General features: G+C 57.5%; 1 protein-coding gene across 1 annotated transcript; it reads left to right on the top strand.

The window, feature by feature from the left end:
* The first annotated feature begins 7711 nt into the window (after window positions 1-7711).
* On the top strand, window positions 7712-9495 carry HAPLN2 (hyaluronan and proteoglycan link protein 2). Its single transcript, XM_049635305.1, has 5 exons — window positions 7712-7799; window positions 8016-8369; window positions 8500-8616; window positions 8744-8926; window positions 9126-9495. Exons 1-5 carry the CDS (start codon window positions 7712-7714, stop codon window positions 9404-9406), a joined length of 1023 nt encoding a protein of 340 aa, XP_049491262.1. The 3' UTR covers window positions 9407-9495.
* Window positions 9496-16144: the final 6649 nt, after the last annotated feature.

Genomic DNA, 16144 nt, shown 5'->3' with positions numbered 1-16144 from the left:
AATATGCTGCAGTCACCCACTGGGACACCATTCAGACCCAGAACCAGAGGAAGCTTTATGTCCCATGCTGAGGGGACACATGCCATACACTATTAGGCGAAAAGAGCAAGGCAGGGAACAGCTCCTAGGATATGATCTCAAGTAGATTTAAAAAGAACATGCAGGGCACCTGGGTGGCTCAGCAGGTTAAGCATCCGACTTCTGCTCAGGTCATGATCTCACGGTTGGTGGGTTCGAGTCCCCCGTCGGGCTCTGTGCTGAGGGCTCAGAGCCTGGAGACAGCCTGCTTCCGCTTCTGATTCTGTCTCCCTCTCTCTGCCCCTCCCCCACTCACACTCCATCTCTCTCAAAAATAAAAAAATAAAAAGAAAATAAGAACATGCAGGGGCACCGGGGTGGGTCAGTCGCTTGAGGGTCCAACTCTTGGTTTTGGCTCAGGTCTTGATCTCACTGTTTGTGAGTTCAAGCCCTGCATTGGGCTCTATGCTGGCAGCATGGAGCCTGCTTGGGATTCTCTCTCTCCCTCTCTGCCCCTTCCCTGCTCTCTCTCTCTCTCAAATAAACTTAAAAATAACTTAAAAAACAAACATTGATTTAACTCATTAATGAGGGAACAAGGCAAAAAAGGAATCTCAAAGTAAGATTACTAATTTACATATGAGACTGGTCGACTTTCTAAGGCAACCAAACTGAAACACTTTTATGGTTAACTTCTGTATTGGGCAACAACAGCCGATTACTTTATCCGCTTCTGCGGGTTAACCACCAATAGGATGGAACTGTAAATGTCTGGTTGTGGACTATTTATCAAGTAGACTAACAACAAAGGTACATTCTCCAGGCGAGTCCGGTGGCTGTCAAGCAAGCTTTTGACGATGCTCCAGAGTGATACCAAAAAACCACCCGGAACAAGCACTTGTCCGTTTACCTTTTCCAAGTTTGGAGGAATTATTCTGTCACAGAAGGGAGGAACTCCTCTAGCTTTGGACATAAGCTACCTGGGTTACCTAGTGGCTAGATGACCTTGAACAAGTTACTAACCTTCTCTGGACACTGGTTTTTGTGTCCACGAGACGGGAATGATGCTGTGACAGTATCTCTCCCGTGGGAAAGGATGGGAGCTCTGGGATGGGGCTCACTCTGTAAATTATCCAAATTCTGGTCTGAGAATGGTAGATGGGTACGTCCTTCTGGGTTTCAGTTTGATCCACGGGAGCCTGGGAGTGGGGGTCTGCACACAGTGCGGTGGGACCTAGCCTCGACCAGCTGGGCGGAGAGCACAAGCAGGGGTGTGGGAGAGCCCCAGGCCCCGCCCCATGAGAACGGCTGATGAATTGGGAGTCGGGGTCTCAAGGTACTTGCAGGTGGTAGTTGAACAGAAATACAGTTTCAATGGTCCACTCGTGGGGCGCCTGGGTGGCTCAGTCGGCTGAGCGTTTGACTCTTGATTTCGGCTCGGGTCATGATCTCACGGTTCGTGGGATCGAGCCCTGTGTCGGGCTCTGTGATGACAGCGTGGAGCCTGCTTGGGATTCTCCCTCTCTCTGCCCCTCCCCCTCTCAAAAATAAACAAATAAACATAATAAATAAATAAATGCCCCCCTTGAACACAATGGCGAACAGACTATTAACAAACAGAATGACAGGTGACATGACTATTAAAAAATAAAATATAATTGTAGGGGGCACCTGGGTGGCTCAGCCAGTTAAGCGTCCAACTTCGGCTCAGGTCACGGCCTCATGGTTTGTGAGTTCAAGCTCCGTGTCGGGCTCTGCTGACAGCTCGGAGCCTGGAGCCTGGAGCCTGCTTTGGAGCCTGTGTCTCCCTCCCTCTCTGCCCCTCCCCAACTTGTGCTCTGTCTCTCTATGTCTCTCAAAAAATAAAAAATAAATGTAACAATAAAAATAAAAAGTAAAATATAACTGTCAAATCTTTGCCACCATGAAAATAGCTTCTAGATGTTTGTCTCTTACTGTTCTCTGTGCTTCCTGCCATTTGACCTTACCCTCACCTCCACCAAACATCACCCCCAGACTGGGAACTTCCATCCATTAGTGTTCTCTGCACACCGAGGCCCTTCAGAAAATTGTCATTTTATTTTTAACGTTTGTTTATTCGTTTTGAGAGAAAGACACAGACAGAGAGACAGAGAGAGAGAGAGCTGGGGAGGAGCAGAGAGAGAGGAAGGGAGAGAATCCCAAGCAGGTTCCACGCTGTGAGCTTGGAGCCCGACACGGGGCTCGATCCCACAAACCACGAGATCATGACCTGAGCCGAAATCGAGTCAGACGCTGAACCGACTGAGCCCCCCGGGCGCCCCCAGAAAATAGTTTAAATGGATCGCAGTCCCGTTGTTCAGGTGAGGACACAGGCCCAGTGAAGAGGCTGCGCCCCGGGGACACACAGCCTGCAGAGCAGAATCACGACCGGTACCCAAGGCCGGCTCAGAGGCAGGCTCAACCATGCCCCGCGGCTGTAACGTTCGGACCCTGGAGCTCTGTCCTGCACACACAGGGCAGGTGTCTGTCTAGCTGGTGGGTACATCCGTGGCCAGGAGCGGAATCCAGGTGAGGGGCCGAATTGAGCAGAATGCTGAGTTGAGCACTGCTGCCTTTCATCCCTCAGGGAAAGGCCAGGGACAGCCATGCCTTCTAAGGCTCTGTCCGCTCTCCTCTGACAGCCCTCTGGTGCCGTGAGAAGGTTCCCGCACAGGAGGAGCTCCCCCTGCCCCCCAGCAGGCCCTCAGAATAGACAGGGTTGATGGACCGGAACACTGGCCAGGTTGGGTGAGCAGCAGGTGACACCCCCATTCCATTCCCTTGAGACTTTGCCGAGCCAGGCAGGAGCTGGCCACGCGGCCAGCCAAGTCCTCCCCCTGGACACGGTCAGTCCCAGTTTCGAGGTCCCGGTCCTACTGAAGTGGGCACCGGGACGCCCACTTCTCAGGAGCCCCAAGCTTTAAAAGGGCTCAAGAGACTGAGCTCCGTCCAGGACGTCCAGGTGGGGCCGGGCCACCGAGATGAGGAACAGTCTCCTGCCCAGGCTCCGTGGGGCCTCTGAGGCACGGAGGTGACGTCCTCACGCTCCGCAGACAGACAGAAGTATAGAGAGTGGGAGGCAGCGGTCCTGAGTGGAAAAAGCGCCTTTTCCTGAAGACTGATGCGTCCCCAGCCTCCCCCCTACGTCCTCCCACGGGGATGCAGGGATCCAGCCCCCCAGGAGGCTCCGCCTGGGCCAGAGAGAAGCGTGGCCTGGGGCTCGCAGGGTGGAGGAGGGAGGCGGCTGTGTGTGAACCTCGCTGGAAGGAGAGGGGGTCCTGCCAGTCACCCACAGCCTCTCCCTGCAACCGCCTAAAGGCCTGCCTTGCCAACTGTCCTCATCCCTCATGCCACAGTCCAACGGGACCTGCTTGTGCGCAGCAGCGATCAAGAAGCTGGTCGGCCGGCTGCCTGACGCCAGGTCTGGGCGCTCGAGGAAGAGAAGTCAGGGCTTGTGCGGCCTCGTTCCCGTCACCTTGCTGAGTCTGCAGCAGCGGGTGGCAAAGACCTCCACCCAGAAGAGCGAGCCCAGCAGCCAACCCTCCCGGTCCGCTGAGTGTCTGGCAGACTGAGGACCGGGGGTGAGAGGACCTCGGGCAAAGGGAGTGCAGTCTGGCTCACCGCACATTTCTTCCTGGGCCGTCCCTTCCCCAGCTCCGTCCTCAAAGGGCTCCTTCCGCCTCCATCAACTGTTTCCAGGCCTTCCTGCCTGCCAAACTCAGCCTCTCGTGGGTCCACACACCTGAGACTTCCAAACCACGGTTCAGAAGCGATCTGGGGAGGCGGGAGGGCAGGCCGGGGGGCCTGGGCGGTGGCAGAGCCGCCGTGTCCCCCTCCGAGCCACTGCAGGGGGCTGTTTGTCTGAGTTGGGTGTTGGCCAGCCAGATGCGCGGGATGGGATCCGGGTGTCCTCGGCCCGAGACAGGGGCCGTTTGTCCTTTTCCTCTGGGAGGAGGAGGGAAGGGCTCGGGACGGGGATGGTGATGCAGGACGGTGGAGACTGTCCTCCAAAGCCCTGAAGGGAGCAGGTGGCGTGGGCTCCCTGTTAGGAGATGCGGCCCCAGCGGAAAAGCCCGCAGCCCGCGGACTCGGAGAATCCGACTGAGGCTCCGAAGAGGGATTGGCGGGAACAGCAAGTCCCAGGCTCCACAGCTGCCTTCCGTGCGGGCTTGGGCAAGGCCCTCTCTCACCAGGTCCTCTTGGTCGGTGACTGAAGAAGCTGGGCGTCCTGAGGTCCCCTCCGGTTCCAAAAAGCGCACGATCTCAATAACCCAAAGCTACTGATGCGGGGTTGCCGGACAGACAGAAAGTAAGGCTAAGAGGGACCGGAAGCTGGAACCTTCCTAAATGGCTATTTCCGGAGAGAGTCCTCCCTCTGCCCTGACAGCAAACAAAAAAGAAACAGGCTTATCCTGGGCGTTGAAACGTTCTATGTGCTGATCCGGGGGTTAGTTCCGTGGCGTGTATACTGGTAAGTGCAGTGAGCTGTCCACTGGAGGTCTCTGCGGCTTGTCGGAGGCAGATTGTACCTCGACAGAAAGGTCCGGACTGGGCGCGTGAATTCCAGCCGCTTAGACTCTAGGGGGCGCGGTGGAGAAGCGTATGTCCTCCCAGGGAGGTCGAGGACCTCCCTTCTCCGGAGCACTGGCACTAGGAGGAGGCGGGACAAATAAACCGACCCCCCTTTTGGAGAGCTCTCCGAAGTCCTTCTCGGAAACTCCCGTTACCCTCCCGGGCACAGAAAGCCCTCCTGCCTTCGCTCCCCGTGCTATTCCCACCACGCGTTCTGCCCTCCACGGGGCCCCGCCACCCCTGGCCTCACACCACATCTCTCCCGAGGCTTGAAGCCTGGCGTGGAGGGGACCCCCCCCCCTTTCAACCTTCTGACCAACCGCTCTCCCCGCCCCCACTCCCCTCTCCCTGGGGATGTCCAGTCCTGTTCTGAGCCTGCCCCTACCCCGGCCCTTTTTCCGGTGCTGTGTGCCAGCCGGTCCCGCATCCCACATCCCCAGCTGTTGACATTTCGTTGCCCTTGCCCACAGGATAAAGAAAGGGCCCCTGTTATTCAACAATAGGGGGAAAGACAGAGACAATGGGAACTTGTGCTTCCGATGGGGTGGGGACGGAGCGGGAAAGAACAGACAGACGGACAGACAGGGGGCTGGACAGAAGGGGTCAGGTTTCTTGAAGCAGCTGGAGGTCCTGGAAGTCTGGGTCCCACCCCGAGAGCCTCCTCCCACAGGCAATGCGCACCCAGGCTCCGGAGGACAGAGGTGAGGACTGGTTGGGGGAGGGGAGGGTGCTGCTTGGAGGAGGCCCTCGGGGAAAACCCGAGACAGCGGGGGGGGGGGGGGGGGGGCTTGGCCACAGGTCCTCGAGCTCACCTGTAGCTCCTCCGCACACCCAGCGGCCAGCATCATACCCATCAGGCAGTCTGCTCCTTCTCTGGCCCTCGAGCATCAGGAAGAAACGAGGCGCCACCTCCTCCACGTTCTTCCAGGTAATCCTTCCCGGGTGCCTCCTTTACTGCATCCCTTTGGGGGTCCCCACCCCTGGCCCCAAGCGCCGCAGCTTCCCCAGGCCCAGGACAGTGAGCAGCGCGCATACAGTGCCGGGTCACGGGCTGGACACAGGTCACTTAGCCTGGCCTAGTGGAGTGGCGAGGGGGAACAAAGCTCTCGGCACCTTGGCTGCTTCTGCGAGCTCAGGGCAGCAGCCTTTCCTCAAAGGTGCAAGAGGAGGGACCCCGCTGATCAGGCGCCCAAGTCCCAGGGCCCTGAAGTGCTTGGATCTCGCAGGGGCCCAGGCAGCGCCTTCACCGGAACCCGCCGCCAGTCCCTGTCGCTCCCGTCCCGGTGAAGAGAGAGGCTTCTAACAGGTAGGCAACTGGGGCTGTCTGGTTCTCTGTAAGGGCTACGAAGAGGGTATGTGTGCGCCTGCTTTCAAGGACAGAAGTGCAGACCGGTGGGCTTGAGCCTGACCTCAAATCCGCGTTCAAATCCCAGCAAACCCTCCTCTTACCAGCTGTGCGACCTCCCTCAAGTCTCCTAGAATTTGTGCCCTTTGTCTGAGCATGCGTAGAAGGGGATTCGTACGTACGAGGGGAGGGCCGGGCGCGCTCTCACGCAGGTGCGTCGGCGTGGCTTCCCACCCGCCCTCGGCCCACGCGGCCCTCCCGCCCTGGGCGCGTCCCCGGCCCACGCACTTGCCCTCCAACCACCGCGAGGCCCTGCGTGCCCGGCCCCCGTTTCTCCCGCGGCCCAGGCCTTCGTTTGCGGGAGGAGGAGGGGCTCGGCTCCACCTCTTCCGACTCCAGCTCTGTCTCCTCCTTCTCCCTCCCGGCCGGCTCTCCTTCCCAGAATCCTTCGTGTGGGCTCATTCACAAACACACACACTTATTTAGCACCCACTGTGTGCCAGAAGCGATGCTGGATGCTGCGGATAATAGCTAACACATACATGGCGCTTACTGCATACCAGACACGATTTTGAGCACTGTGCACGTTACTTCAGTGAGGTCGATGGGAATTACTACCCGCATTTTACTGATGAGGACTTTGAGGCCGAGAGAAGTTGAAGAACTCGTTCAGAGTCACGCAGTTAGCACTTAGAGGAATCAGGTTTAGAAAATGAGTCAAGCTAGGCTAAGGGGTCCTTAGTCCAACTTCTAAAAAATGGTCAAGGTGATAAAGAACAGATAGAATAAGGCAGGGGGAAAACTGGGGCGCCTGGCTGGCTCAGTTGGCCGAGCATTAACGCTTGGTCTCAGGGTCGTGAGTGCTAGCCCCATGTTGGGGGTAGAGCCTACTTACTAAAGTCAAATAATTTTTTTTTAAAAAGAAGGGGAAAATCAACTATTGAAATAGACAATTGTGTTTGGAATTAGTTTTTATAATTTTGTAATTGCCAGAAACCTCACTGATACGGCCTACACGCGCATATGTATTAAAATTCACACTGTTAATTCAGTGGCTAATGAAAGTCCTTCTAAGAACAAGTGTCCAGGCCAGTGTGGTAGGCCACAGTGCACTGCCGCGGGCCGGGGAAGAGGAAGGTTTTCCCAGAGGCGGTTTGGCCCACAGTGACGCCTGGGAGAACCAGGTGAGAGTGAATCTGGACACTTTTGGAGCCAGAAGTGCAACGTGTCTGGAAGACTGTGCAGAGGGCACAGCGGGTGGGAGGCGACATTGAAGGCACGGTGAGAGGCTGGATCCCAGAGGGCCTTGGAAGCCCTGGCTAGGAGACCAAACTTTATCCTTAGGGCAAAGGGAGCGACTGCTTTAAGCAGGAGAGTGACAAGGTTTCGTTGGTCACTCTGGCTCCGCTGGCGGGTAGCGTTGGGAGAGGAGAGAGACGGCGGCCGGCGGCAATCCGGCCAGGCAATCCGGGTTTCGGGACCCAGATGGGATGGCCCCTGGGATGGGAGGGGGAGGGGAGGCGGCGCCAAGTCTGGCCCTGCGGTCTGAGAGGGGCGGCCCAGCAGGCCTGGGGGAAGGGAGTGTGTTACTGCCCCTTCCCCCATCACCTTTTGCCCCCAACAGCCCCCTTCTCTGCCCTCACGCCTTCCAGCTGGACAGTCCCCTCAGGGATCCCTGATAGATGGGAGCTCATCTCCAACCCCACTGCCTCCCCGCTTTGTGCCCCGCAGACGGCGCTGGGCTGACTCTCCATCATGCCAGGCCTGCTTAGTCTCCCAACATTCTGCCACTTCCTTCTCCCCTGGGCCCTCGCCATCTTCCACAAAGCGCTGGGGGACCTAGGTAAGACCTCAGCCCCGCCCAGACTCTGGGGAAGGTGGGGGAGCGGCTCCAGGGGTGGGTAAAGTGGATAGGGCAGCCGTCAGAGGTGTTCAGGGAGTGAGAGCCTTTGCTGAGTGCGCAGTGGAGGGGAGGGGGGGTGGCCTGGGGAGCAGCGTCTGGACGGGCACCTGCAGTGGGGGTCAGGGGGTTCCTGCCACTGTGGCCCCCTCTGCTCAGCACCCCACCCCGGCCCCCACTACCTCCTGCCCCCCATCCACGAGGTCATTCACTCTCGTCGTGGGGCCACGGCCACGCTGCCTTGCGTCCTGGGCGCCCCGCCTCCCAGCTACAAGGTCCGCTGGAGCAAAGTGGAACCGGGGGAGCTCCGGGAAACGCTGATCCTCATCACCAACGGCCTGCACGCCCGGGGCTACGGGCCCCTGGGGGGGCGCGCCAGGATGCGGAGGGGGCATCGGCTGGACGCCTCCCTGGTCATCGCGGACGTGCGTCTGGAGGACGAGGGCAGGTACCGCTGTGAACTCATCAACGGCATCGAGGACGAGAGCGTGGCGCTGACCCTGCGCCTGGAGGGTGAGGCCCTTGGGTTCCCGCCCCCCTCTTCTCCTGTGGGGCTTTGGCCGCCCCAGCTCGGGTCTCCCGGGGTCCCCCAGCCCTCTCCCCCGTCTGCCGGCCCTCCTCAGGCTGTCGGCGTCCCCCCCAGGTGTGGTGTTCCCGTACCAGCCCAGCCGGGGCCGGTACCAGTTCAATTACTACGAGGCGAAACAGGCGTGCGAGGAGCAGGACGGGCGTCTGGCCACCTACGCCCAGCTGTACCAGGGTGAGCGCCCGACCTGGGCACCGCCCGGGCCTGTCGGGGCTGTCACCCGGCTCCGCGGGGGGCGAGCTCGGGTCAGGTTCCTGCCGGGACCCCTCTGACCCCCGCCCCGTCTCCCCCTGCCCGCCAGCGTGGACCGAGGGCCTGGACTGGTGCAACGCGGGCTGGCTGCTCGAGGGCTCCGTGCGCTACCCCGTGCTCACCGCTCGCGCCCCGTGCGGTGGCCCGGGGCGGCCCGGGATCCGCAGCTACGGGCCCCGCGACCGGAAGCGCGACCGCTACGACGCCTTCTGCTTCACTTCGGTGACTGCAGGTGAGCGCGCGGGCGGCGGGGGGGGGGGGGGGGGAGTGACGGGGGGCGGGACCTGGACCCGCGTGGTCCCTGCGTCACTGCGCGGGCCAGGCTCCCGCCCCCGCCTCCCGCGCGCCTGCCTCGGCACCCCCACCGCTGCCCGGCCTCGGTCCCGGGGAGGCTTCGGCCGCGGCGGGGGGTGACGCGCCCCGCTCCCCAGGCCACGTGTTCTTCGTGCCCGGGCGGCTGACGCTGTCTGAAGCGCACGCGGCGTGCCGGCGGCGCGGGGCCACGGTGGCCAAGGTCGGGCACCTCTATGCCGCCTGGAAGTTCGCGGGGCTGGACCAGTGCGACGGCGGCTGGCTGGCGGACGGCAGCGTGCGCTTCCCCATCACTTCGCCGCGGCCGCGCTGCGGGGGCCTCCCCGACCCCGGCGTGCGCAGCTTCGGCTTCCCGCGGGCGCAGCAGGCGGCCTTCGGGACGTACTGCTACTCGGAGTAGGGCCGCCGCGGCCCCCGTCCCGCAGCCTGCCACTGTCGGGGTCCCGGGGTCCCAGGGTCCCGGCCGGGCGGGGAGGGGAGGTGGCGGCGCCCTGCGAGAGGGGGGACACCCCCCCCCGGACGCTCGCACCCGGACCGGCGGCCGTTCGCGCGCTCCCGCGGCCGCTGCTGGGGGAGGGCGAGCGCCCGGGGCATTAACCCACTTCTGTACACAGCAGTTAAGTAACTTGAGGACTTTGTGTGTCGAGGCGGGGCGGGGGTGGGGGTGGGCACGGGGTGGCCTTGGGCCCATCCGGCCGACCACGCTCCCGGGGAGACGGTCAGAGGTGGGGCCCCTGCCGCTGGGAGCGAGCCTGCCGGACGGCGGGGGTCGCGAGGAGGGGGCCCCAGAGGTCGAGGGGGACTGCGAGCACCGCGGGCGGCAGAACCCGGGGACGACGCGGGAGAACGCGGGGTGCTGTTGCGCCGGGCGCCACGCGGGGGCGCCACGCACCCACCGGAGACTGTGGTTCAGCTCGGCCCGAGCGCTCCAAACCCTCAGGCCTGCCCGCTGGGCACCACGGAACGAGCAAAGATGAGCCTAGACATATTTCACAATGTGTTTGTATCCTGCCAGTCTCCTACCCTGTGTAGGAAACTCGTAGCGTTGTTCCGCCGACGGGAAGCTGACCCGTGCTCGGGGAGGAGGCGGCCAACACCAGCACCAGCTAAGGCCACCAGCCACCTGCCGGGCTGAGCCTTGAGGGGACGGTGTGTCCGGCAGCCGCGAGGCGAAGCGGGGAGCTGGACCGGGAGCATTCTTAACATCCAGCTGCGGGAAACAGACCGGGAACTCAAGACACAAGCTCAATTCTCATTAATTCGTTTTTCTTTAATATGTATGCTATTTTAATTAATTGACTAATTGGTTTGTTTATTCATTTTACTGTTCAAGCAATCTAACTGCACCGCAACAAGCTTGGGCTAGTGACTAACCACTGGAGCAAAGGGTATGAACTTTCTCATGGTGCTTGATATATATGTTGTAAAACTGCTTTCCGTGAGGGTTCTTGGCTGTAATTGTTAAAGGGAAGTCATCTCATGGGGTTTTATATAAAGGACAACGAATGATCAAATGAACGGCATCTTCGATGACTCTCAGACAGCAAGTGGAATGTTTGTGGCAGTTCCTAAGCTTTGCTTTTCTGATCTTGGTCACGGGGCAGGAAGATCTGCCTCCAGGGCCTGCCGGGATCGGTAATTGAGACGATGGGTGGCACGTCCTGGGGGCACATAGAGGTGCTCAGTAAATGGTACCTGTGATGATGGACGGTTGTTATTACAAGAATACTAACAGTAACAGAACAACCGCAGCAATTATTCAGGTTCTTACCAGGTAGCCTGTAGGACTGGTTGCTGTATGGTGCTGTCTTCACCAGGAGGAGCTCGGTTATGCTGCGGTAACAAACGACCTCCGAGTATCAGGGACTTAAGATCATTTCTCTCTTAGGCTACCTGTGCATGGTGGTCAAACAAGGGGGCCCTTCTCATTTTCTTATTCAGGGACCCAGGCTGCTAGAGCCGCCGCTATCTCAAATGCCGCCAGTCCCCACACCAGGAGGAGAAGATAAAAAGAGCTCTGGAGGGTCTTGTCTCTGCAATTAGCCACCGCCGCCCAGAGAGACACCTGTCCCTTTCTGTTCACAGCTGTTTGTCTAGAACTAGTTACAGACCTCGCTCAACCACAAGGGGGCAGGAGAGAGCAACCCTACTCGGGCCTAGAAGTAACATTGCAACTAATTAATTGTTCAGCACCTGGCAGCAGCCTCACCACAGGCACCCGGGAGGGCAGCCTAGATTCTGGAACATGCTAGCAGTCATCCACTCCTCCAGGGCCCTTCTGGCTTTTCTAAGTTCTGGCCTGTCATGGAGTCAGAAAGCCAAGACGCTGGGCCCAGCACCGCTTTGTTCTTTCCCGCGCGGAAAACGCATACACATGACCTCCCATTTCTACAACTACTCTCCGTGCTGCTGTTACTTTTTCTTTTTTGAGAACTTCAAACAGACACACAAAATAGAACATTGGAACCCTTCATCATCTGGCTTGACCATCCCCAAATTCTTTCCTGTTCCATGAATTCCCTCACTTGTGTTCATGTCTGCTAGAGTATTTCAAAGCAAATCACCTGTACGTGTTCACTATGTATTTCTAACGTATGATGACTTTGAAAAAGAACCATACTTAGGACACTGGGGTGGCTCGGTTAGTTAAGCGTCCGACTTCGGCTCAGGTCAGGATCTCACAGTTCATAAGTTCGAGCCCGCGTCAGGCTCTGTGCTGACAGCTCGGAGCCTGGAACCTGCTTCGGATTCTGTGTCTCTCTCTCTCTCTCTGCCCCTCCCCCACTCATGCTCTGTCTCTCTCTCTCTCTCTCTCAAAAATAAATAAATATTAAACAAAATAAAAATAACCATAATGCCATTATCACACTCCACCCCCCCAATTGATGTTCTCTAATACAGATTTCATGATTGATTTCCCCTGAACGTCTAAAAAATATCATTTTATTGTTGACTTGCCCAAACCAGGATCCAAGTAAGGTCTATACATTGCATGTGGTTAATTTTTCTTGGTTAGTTTTAAAAAAAATATCTTTTAGATGGTGATATTTCTTCCTCCTTCATTTCTTCTATGCCATTTTGTTTATTTGTTTAAAAGAAACTGGGTTGGGACGCCTGGGTGGCTCAGTCAGTTGGGCGTCCGACTTTGGCTCAGGTCATGATCTCGTGGTCTGTGGGTTCGAGCCCCGAGTCAGGCTCTGTGCTGACAGCTCGGAGCCCGGAGCCTGCTTCGGATTCTGTGTCTCCCTCTCTCTCTGCCCCTCCCCCACTCGTGCTCTCTCTCTCTCTCTCTCTCTCTCTCTCTCTGTCAAAAAAATAAATAAACATTAAAAATATATATATTAAAAGAAACTGGGTTATTTCCCTGTCAGGTTTCCCATGTTCTAGATTCAGTTGAGTGTGTCCCTGTAGTGACAATTTATGTGGTCCTCTGTCCCCTCTAATTATATTTAGAAGTTTGATTAAACATACATTTATTTTTAGGGGCACCTGGGTGGCTCAGTTAGTTGAGCATATGACTCTTGGTTCCGATTCAGATCATGATCTCACGGTTTCGTGGGTTTGGGCCCCGCGTGGGGTTCCGCACTGACAGTGCAGAGCCTTCTTGGGGTTCTCTCTCTCTCAATCTCTCTCTCTCTCTCTGCCCCTACCCCCCTTGTGCTGTCTCTGTCTCTCTCAAATAAACAAAATATTCTTTAAAAATATTTAAACATACATTCTTTTTTTCCCAGGAATATTTCATAAGTAGTACCGTGTATCCCATCAGGAGGCACGCGGTGTCTGATTGTCGATGCCGTGGTTGATCAGGAAGTTCTAGTAATTTCAGCCTGGTCCATTCATTATAAAGCTCCTTGCTGTGTTAGGTGCCTACGGCCGCTGTAACAAATTACCACAAACGTGGTGGCTTAAGACAACAGAAATGTATTCTTTCTTTTTTAATATTTATTTTGAGAGAAAGAGAGAATGTGCAGGGGAGGGGCAGAGAAAGAGGGAGACAGAATCCCAAGCGGGTTCCACAACGCCAGTGCAGAACCTGATGTGGGGCTCGAACCCACACACCGTGAGATCATGACCTGAGCCGAGATTAAGAGTCGGACGCTTAACGGACTGAGCCACCCAGGCGCCCCAGGAATGTGTTCTACGGTTCTGGAGGCCAGACGTCCACACCGGGGGTGACATCCTCCTTCTGCAGACTCTGGGAGAATTTTCTTGCTCCTTCCATCTCCTGGTGGCAGGCGACCCTCGTTGGCTTCTCCGGCTGCACGACTCCAGTCTCTGCCCCTGAGGTCACGTTGCCTCATCCTTCTCAAGTGTCTGTCTCCTCTTCATCTGTCTCTCACGAGGACACTTGTCACTGGATTTACCCCACCTGCTAATCCAGGGTGATCTCATCTCAAAACCGTCAACTGAATTTCAGGAATGAATTCATGTAATGAGTTACATCCACACAGACCCGTTTCCAAACAAGTTAACATTCTCGGGGCTTCAGGGGTTAGGATGCGGACATATCTTTTCGTGGCCACCATGCAGCCCTCTAGGTCCATCGCCTTCTAATCTAATGGCTGCTGATGACCATTGTCTAGACCTATCAATCGTTAGGAGCCCCAAACAGACCCTCCAGTTGTGTCATTTCTCCTTCCTTTATTATTAGCTGTGAATTGTCTCTAAAGAAAAGTTTCCCTTGTCGATTATTGTTACCCTGGCTTAGAAGCACTCAGGGAAGGTAGGATTAATGGGACAGGTGCTACGGCGTGAATGTTTGCACCCCCTCCCCGAGTCCTGTGTTAAAGCCCAGTCCCCAGGGTGATGGTTTTGGACACGGCGCCTTTAGGAGGTAGTCCCAGGATGAACCTGGTGCCCTTATCAGAGAGGTCTGGGGCAGCTGGCTTCTCTCCTGGCACCACCCCGCCCCCCCGCCCCTCCCCCCGCCAAAACAATGAGGAAGTGAGGGACCCTCACCAGACACAGATCTGCCGGCCTCCAGTGCCGACAGGAGCAAAATGTTTGTTGTTGAAACCATCCAGTCTGTGGTGATTGGTTTATTTTATGTTTTTATTTTAGAGAGAGAGCACGAGCCGGGGAGAAGGGCAGAGGGAGAGAGAGACAGAATCCTGAGCAGACTCCACACTCAGCATGGAGCCTGAGGCGGGACTCGATCCCACGACCCTGGGATCATGACCTGAGCTGAAATCAAGAGTCGGATGCTCAACCGACTGGGCCACCCAGGTGCCCCTGTGGTGACGTGTTACAGCAGCCTGAACTAAGACCAGAGGGCTTCCCCAAGCCAGATGTTGAGGCAAGGCTTTGAGTAGGAGCAGTTTATTGGGGGGAGGGTCATGCTGAGAGGTAGAGAACTGGAGAGGAGGTGGGGGGGGGAGGCAGGGAAGGGTGTGAAGGAGAACAGGGCAAAGACAGTAGGGTCATACTCGTCACCGTCCTGTCTGAAAGTCGATGGCCGCTTCTGGGAGCCCTGAGCACAGACACGCCCTCGGGCAGAGTCGCAGAGGCTACGGAGAAGCCTCCTGGCTGTGGAGATGACAGCGGAGGATGGGGTCACAGCCTCTGTCCACCCTGTGTCCCCATATTCGCTCTGTCCTGTCACCGACTCTTCAAGGCGGCGGCTGGGCGCAATTTCTAGTTCTAGGAAGGAAAGTCACAGCAGGAGGGTGAGCAGGGCATCTTGGGGAGGCCGCAGCTGGCGTTGGCTCCGGGGCTGTCCCCAGCAGCCCGCCTCGCCTTCCTCCACGGTTGTCCGTTGGTCTGTGGGGCTTTCACAGGAGAACCCAGACTCTCACCCCCCAGGGCCTTTCATCACCACGCCCCTGACGGGCCAACATTGTGGCAACTGCCTGCTCACGATGACCACCGGACAGGGGACGGTCAGGAGCAAATGTCGTTGGCACTAGAATTCTCTTCTTGGCCCGTTGGTCAGTTGGCAGTGAGCTGCCCAAAGGGACCAGAGGCTGCTGGCAGACCCACCTCCCACCCTAGGACCTAGGGCTTCTGATCCCTCAGGGCCTAAATGTACGGGAACAGAAGCACAGACACCCCCCCCCCCGCCCCCGAGCTGGGCCACCGGGGCTGATGCTGACAGGATTGTTCCTGCTTCCTTCTCGTTTCCCACGATTCCCAGCTGTCTGGCATATGGCGCCATAGAATGGCCATTGGCTCAAAACGGATACTGCGTGTCGACGTCCGGGACCCAATCCCAGAGGATGTCTTCCCGGAGCTGGTACTTAGACGTGCTGTAAAGAGGCCACACGGACGTCCCCTGCCACCTCACCTGGCTGGTACGCCGAGGGGCAAACGGATGCCGTGCTCTTGTGTCCTTGTCACTTTTCCTTCACTATAAAGTGGATCCCCCTGGTTAGAGGTGATACTATGGGATCTCATAGGGATAAATCGTTTCCTTTATGTCCTTGGATACAGGTGCTGGCCAAGGCACTTGGGCAGGGAGGCAAATCCGTATCCAGGATGTGCATAATCCGGGGCGCCTGGGGGGCTCAGTCGGTCAAGTATTCGACTTCGGATCAGGTGCTGATCTCACAGCTCCTGAGTTCAAGCCCCACATCAGGCTCTGTGCTGACAGCTAGGAGCCTGGAGCCTGCTTTGGATTCTGTGTCTCCCTCTCTCTGCCCCTCCCCTGAGCCACCTCTCCCCCCTGCAAACCAGCGTGGCCAGCGTGCGGAGCCTCCTCCCCATCAGCTCCCATCAGGGCATCAAAGCGACCCATCCAGGAAGCAGGCCTGGACTTCTTCCCCCTCTGAAGCCTGGTCACAGAGATGCCCCGCGATGCTCTGGGTGAGCTGAGAGAGAGTCACGGGTACGACACAGACCGGGCACGTGGGAGGCGGGCTTGCTTGTGCTCTCTGAATGCACTCACGCCCCAGCACAAACGTTCACCCACGCGTGCTCACGACTTGGTGGCTCTGAATTCCCAGATCTTTTTTTTTTCTTTCCATGTGTATTTACTTTTTGAAAGGCAGCTATGCTTACCACTATACCACCAACGCTGGCTGTATTTACTTTTTGAGAGAGAGAGAGCAAAAGAGACAAAGTGCGAGCGGGCAAGGGACACACAGGATCCGAAGCAGGTTCCAGGCTCCGAGCTGTCAGCACAGAGCCGGACGCGGAGCTT

The sequence above is a fragment of the Panthera uncia genome, chromosome F1 (assembly GCF_023721935.1).
Source record: "Panthera uncia isolate 11264 chromosome F1, Puncia_PCG_1.0, whole genome shotgun sequence".
Taxonomy (NCBI): Eukaryota; Metazoa; Chordata; class Mammalia; order Carnivora; family Felidae; genus Panthera; species Panthera uncia.
This window is presented reverse-complemented; position numbering and strand designations above follow the sequence as displayed.